The sequence below is a fragment of the Eurypyga helias genome, unplaced genomic scaffold (genome assembly GCF_000690775.1).
Source record: "Eurypyga helias isolate BGI_N326 unplaced genomic scaffold, ASM69077v1 scaffold12169, whole genome shotgun sequence".
NCBI lineage: Eukaryota > Metazoa > Chordata > Aves > Eurypygiformes > Eurypygidae > Eurypyga > Eurypyga helias.
Window position 1 is genome coordinate 26,381 of NW_010274007.1, and position 6,088 is coordinate 32,468.

The window sequence follows — 6,088 nt, forward strand, 5'->3', positions numbered from 1 at the left end:
TGCTTTAACAACTCCCCCTGCCGCCATCCCCCTTCCCCACCTTGGTTTCACGACTGCATGCACTTCATGACTTCCCCTCCACATGTCCTTCTGTCTGATATCAGCAGTATGAACACAACTTCATAAGCATTTAATTTCTTACATTTTAATTTTTCTTTCGGTTTATTCAGAGCTTTGTATGGCACTTCACGTTTCCAGACTCTCATCTAAAAGCAAAACGGCCTTTATCCCATCTAAAACCCAAACCCAAAGGCAGGAGGGCTTCCAAGGTGTCTGGAGAATCTTGGAATTTGCCATACTCAAAAGTTATTTTTGGCCAATCTTTCAAAGCAGCGAAGCATGCTGTTAATGATGTGAATAATCCCATTAGCTGGACACTGCCCATCTTGAGGCATAACTCGGTGTAACTATGGAAGCAAAAAAGAAAAAGTGTACCTGTTTTTAATGAATGAAAGTCAAAGCTATTTAGATGTTTTATGGTGTCAACAGTCCTGATAAATATGGATCTGTTGGTAAGCTGCATGGTAAACTTAGCGTGTGATGTGAAACTGCAGGTTATCTCCAGTTTATCATACAGAATATTAAATTGACTTAATACAGCACTGCCTTTAGCAATATTTGCTGTTGCCAAGTTCCCATTTTCTAAGGCTGTTTTTCAGTCAGATCGATTCCTTGGCTTAGTTTACCTTCCTCATCACAAATATTTGAAGCATAGTGAAGGCTGATGGCCTAGGGGTGAGAAAAACTGTTTGGATCCAAAGTTTCCCAAGCTGTCTTCGTGTAAACTGTTGCCTAAGGACTTCTCAGTCTGTGTTTTGAACCCTTTAGCCTGTGCTAAAAGGCTGTCACAGTCCCCTTTTCTTCTCTTGAAGTCCCAATCCTCATAGGTTTACCTGCCTAGCCACGTATTTTCCATTATCATATGAGTCAGTGGGTGTTTAATGTTTTTGTATCTGCAGGAGGCTCTGAAAGAAGACCGGATGATGTTCCCTTGTGCTGTGTCTGTTCACATTAATGCTGTACAACAGAGTTCCTCCTGGTTGGATGAATTTTCTTTCCTGATACATAATTGTCTTCTAGGTTTGAATTTGTGGGGTAGGGAGGAGGCAGAGGCAGCCTCTAAACGTCAATTTTTAATACCCGCTCCTGTGAATTTTCATGTGAAAGGAAGGATTAGGAATTTTATATAGAACTTCCTATTTCAAGTCTGATTGAGATTAAGCATTCAGTGTGACTATCCAAAGTTCATTTGAAAAGTAATTGTTAATGCAACCGTGAATTGAGATAGCTTGGATCAACTCTTTCATCTAGTATTTATGATAGTTCAAAGCTTGCCTGGATACCAAATAGAGACTTCAAGGATATAACACTAGTGCAATCATGATATTATCTTACAACAGAAAAATTGATGTAAAGATGAATCTGAATCTAGTGAAAATAAGTAGATTTTAATGTTCCTGTTTGTCTGTTGTGTTTTGTTGAGAAGCCAACCTGGTTTATAATCTGAAACATGGGGTTTTTTACTGCGAATTGTCTCCAAATACTTGTGTAGCTAGGCAGATTGAATAAGAAAGTGCTAAAAGAGAAAAATGACATGCTCCACAGCCTCTGCAGCACCATAAGAGCTACAGCGTCAGGCAGGAAGCAACTGGAAGTGCTTTATGCAGTGTTGCTGCGTTTGCAATAGTCTGAAGGTTGTGAACTTCTAATTTCAAGGCGATTCTCAACTGTCTATGCTTTGTGATAGCATGAGGATAGAAGGATGATGTGAAGAAAATACAGAGGAGGGTCCCTGATAGCGGAGTACCTAGTGCCCCTTGAATATGCACGTACCTTCATCCGTGTTCTGTGGGGGACGTGAGCGTGTGTTTCGGCTGATGTGCTGCTGTGTGTGTACTGATGCAGGCTGCTGTGTTCACAGTTCAAAGAGCAGGAGGAAACTATGTCTGTATGACCATGTAGAATATCAAATGATGTAGCATAGTGTTTGCTTAAGGGACTCTTGGGAAGTTTTCCTTAAATCTTCTGACCTCTGTCCTTTTCTTGTAGGTCTCTGAACTCCTGTACTGTATGTTTCTAGTTGTACACTGGAATGACACAGGGTACATGAATTATGTTTATTACTCTTTAAATCCTTAATTAAATGTTATTGAACCCTCTGGCATTTATTTGATGTAGCGTTTGCCTGCTGACAAAAGGAACAGTTGCAATGAAGGCATTTGGGACAATGTTGCTGTTCACACTTGAGGAATTGAAGCCTCCATGCTCAAAATATGGCAAGATCAAGGTCCTAGGAAGCATTGTTGCTGTCTTAGAAGAACTGAAAAAGCTTTCCAGTGTTGTTTTCCAATGCTTCTTTCATGCAAGTTGTACAAACAACTCCTGCCTTTCGTGCCCTCTTACTGTGTAAAGTCTGGTATGAAATACCTCACTCTGCTGCCACAGCCACTTCCACAGCTGATGTACACTGTCCAGTTGACTCATCACTGTGTATGTTTTCTTGACTTCCAATTAAAATCTGTTCTAATATTAGACCAACACTCCTTGTTATGTCACCTTTCTTTCTTAAGTACTCCTTACTCTGTGTGACTAACGTCTTTTTCTCAAATATTCTTAGAACATTTAAAAATACTGTCTATAAGCAGCACAGTAGCAATACTTCTCAATACAATTGCGTAGTGCGCTTTCGGTGATAACTCAGTGCTTTCTTTTACCTAGGATCTCGGTGAAGCTTTATCCTTTCTGGCTGGAATTTTCCATGCATTGGTGTTTGCCTCAGCCTGAAATTTCTGCTTAGGACTATTTTTTTTAGGATTATTTTGTTTTGAGGTAGGTTTTCTTGTTTGTTAAAAATATAATCAGTATTACCTAGAGAATCCACTTCTAAATCAGCTTTTCTTAGGTTCTCTCACAGAAAAGACAGATTTTTTTTTTTTTTTTTTTTTTAAAAAAAAGGATTGCTCTCACCAAAAAGGAGCAAGTCTGGGGAGTGAATTTCTACTCATTAGAAGTGCGAATGGAGTTCATGAGCACTGAGAAGGAAGTAGTTGTTTACCTAATCTTTGGGTTCTGATCTTACAGTTGAGAAGCTGTAGACTGCTGCACTTTTCTCCACCTTTTACTCCTCCTTGGCAGAGGGGAAAGGAATCGTCTGCTTTGCACAGAACTTGCTCTAGCAGCTTGTCATCAAGATGGTGATCGTGTTAACTGCTCACTGGTTTCTGCTGGCCACTGGCAGGGTGGGAGAATAATTTTCTCAGTGAGTAACTGGTCAGGTGTGTGTTGGGATTTTAGATTGCCTTCATGTGAATCCAGACGTCAGCAGCAGACAAGACATGAAACAAGGTGGAGCAGTGCCTTGATGTGATGATGCGAAGGGTCATTTTTGTTATGAGTGGCTGATATTTGTTGTCCAGGTCGAGACAGAGTTCCCTGAGAGTTGAAATGCTTTAGTTGTATTGATACCAAGGACCATAGTTCAGCAGTGTCTGGGTAGGGCTTGAGAACCTGTGGTGTATTAATGATCTAATGAGATGTTACAGAAATTCTTTCTGGCTTTAGATTTCATAAAACAGCTTCAGTTCCTGTAGCTGATATAAAATAGACCAGCCTGCCTGTCCTTTTCCAGTCTACTAACAGGGTTCTGGATAGGTGCAGTAAGCTGGTCTGATGTAAAACCCTCGAACTTAGCTTACATTTAGGAAGGAAATCTTTCTGCCCTTGAGAGAAAAGGACAAGTAATGTTATCACAATTATTTCAGGGGAAGCATTATCAGTGAACAGATAGATTGCATCGGAAGGTGTTGCAAAGGTTGGGTAAAAGATACCAGTGCTAGTAGATTTCCAAGGAAAATGCATATACTTATTGCATATTTAAATATACAAAGTTAGAGGTTATTTCTGCTTTATTTACTAGATACGTTCTCAGCTTAAGCTCCACAAACCAGCAGTGCCCACCTGTGTCCCCTTCAAGACCGTTTAACAGTGCTCAAAGGAAAAGGGAGGTGTTCAGGTTTCCAAAGGTATGTGTTAGGAAAACCCTCAGTTGTCACCTTTGGGCGGTGTGACTGGTATGTGCTGCTCCTGACCCCTCTGTGGGATATGTCTGCACTGACTGACAAGGGGAGAAGTGTGTGTACTAAGCTGACTTGCTTGGCTTGGTAGTGTGCTTCTCAAATCCACATCATTTATGACGTGAGTTCCATTCTGGAGAGGAGTTTGAGGCTTGGCTGAAGTGTCTACATAACTCAAGGTCATTGCAGGCTTCCTTCTGGACTGGAGTGCAGATTGCTGCTCCTAGTTACAAATGACTTGAGAATGTACAGTTTATGCTGTGTGTGTATAACTTGTTTAATTGGAAGCCCAGAAGGCCCAGCTTTTCATGAGTTACCTGCAGAGATCTAGTTACTTCATTAAGAAAATAATTGGGAACTGAAGGTAGAAAGCATGCATACTGGAGAATGGTATAATAGTGGAGGGAAGGGTGATCCATATACTGCTGATTTCATTTAAAGTTCTTTTTCCTTGGCCAATATGTGATTGCTGTGGAAACCAACTGGTGCGTTTCCAATGCTTTGTGATAGCTGTGGTGGTGTTCCTGACTAACCAGCTGCTGTCCTGAGGGCTGTTCCTCTGGTAACAGAAGTTGTGACAGAAGGTAACTTCTATCAGGAAGACATAAACTGTATGTTAAATACGGGACATGCAGTGGATGGCAAAGACTGGGAATAGAGAAGAATCTTTTATGTTTCAGAATAAGCTGGTTTGTGTGTGCTTCTCTTAAGCCAAAAATATGTCCTTTGTATAACCAAAGTGTATATATTATATGCAGAATGTCCAGGCTGTGCAGCTTTACTGATGTGGTTCCATTTATAAACCACCCTACAGATGATGTTCTGCTAGAAAACAGGTTAATGTAATTTGAGTAAATATATAGAAGTACATTATAATATGTCTTTAGCTAGTTTTATTATTTCTTTCTTCTGCTCCCAGAAGTATGTTTTCACTATTTTGTGTCTTCTAAAGCTTTTCTGAAGCTTTAGATAAGATACATTAAGAAGTATTGTTCTAGTTTTGAATTGGTATCCAGATGTTCCAGAAACCTAGTGAATAACTAATCTTCAAATGTGTTTTGTGTTTAGAAACTGGCAAGGTGTTCACCTGGGGCAGAGCGGACTATGGGCAGCTTGGAAGGCACACTGCAGTTCCTGATGGGCAGGAGGCGTGCACAGCACCGGAACAACGCTTGGAGATGTTGTGTAACATCCCTATTTCAGTGCCTTGCCTAAATGGAGCATCTCAGGTAAAGAATATAATTGCCATTTGTGCTGATTTTGATTGAGACAGAGTTAATTTTCTTCACAGTAGCTAGTATGAGGCTAAACATTGGATTTTTTTTCTGAGAAGGTTGATAACCCACTGATGTTTTTAGTATGAGGCTATGTTTTGGATTTGTGCGAAGAAGGCAGCTGACCAAAGGGATATTTCGTGCCATAAAACATGCTCAGCGTACAGTTGGGCAGGGGGCACGCTCGCTCTCTCTTGCTGCTCAAGGACAGGCTTGGCTATCAGTCAGTGGGTGATGAGCAGTTGTATCACTTGGGATTTTTGCCATTGCTGTTTTCTCTTTCATTACATATTATCATTATTAGCATTATTGGTATCCTTATTTTATTTCATTTATTTTCATTATTAAACTCAATGCTTGAAATAAGAATAGTTTTTTACCTTCTTCCTCCTATTCACTCCCCCATTCCAGTAGGGGAGGGGGAAGGTGAGTGCCCAGCTGTGTGGTGCTTAGTTGCTGACTGGTGTTAAACCAAGACACTGTGGTTGCCACCCCCCCCCAAAATGGTTTGGTGGTTGTTGTTGTGTTTTGGTGGTTTTTTGTGCAATAAAATAATCAGAATAATTTCCTGAATAGAACTTTTTCAAATGCTGCAGCACAAGCCCTTGCTGCTCTTCCTGTAAGCGGAGAAGTTAATACGATTCAATTATTTCAAATTTCTTAAAAGGCTTTTGCGTTCAGAAACTGATTTTTTTCCTTGGTGGAACCAGAGTCACCATTAGTGGAAGATGCCAGGTTCTC

General features: G+C 40.5%; 1 protein-coding gene across 1 annotated transcript in view; it reads left to right on the forward strand.

The window, feature by feature from the left end:
• Positions 1-5,302, forward strand: part of SERGEF (secretion regulating guanine nucleotide exchange factor) — a gene marked incomplete at both ends in the record, with an annotated part of 30,479 nt that extends 25,177 nt beyond the window's left edge. Inside the window, one exon of the mRNA XM_010159683.1 lies at positions 5,142-5,302. Coding sequence (XP_010157985.1) covers positions 5,142-5,302 — 161 coding nt within the window. The remainder of the gene's footprint in view (positions 1-5,141) is intronic.
• Between the last annotated feature and the right edge of the window lie 786 nt (positions 5,303-6,088).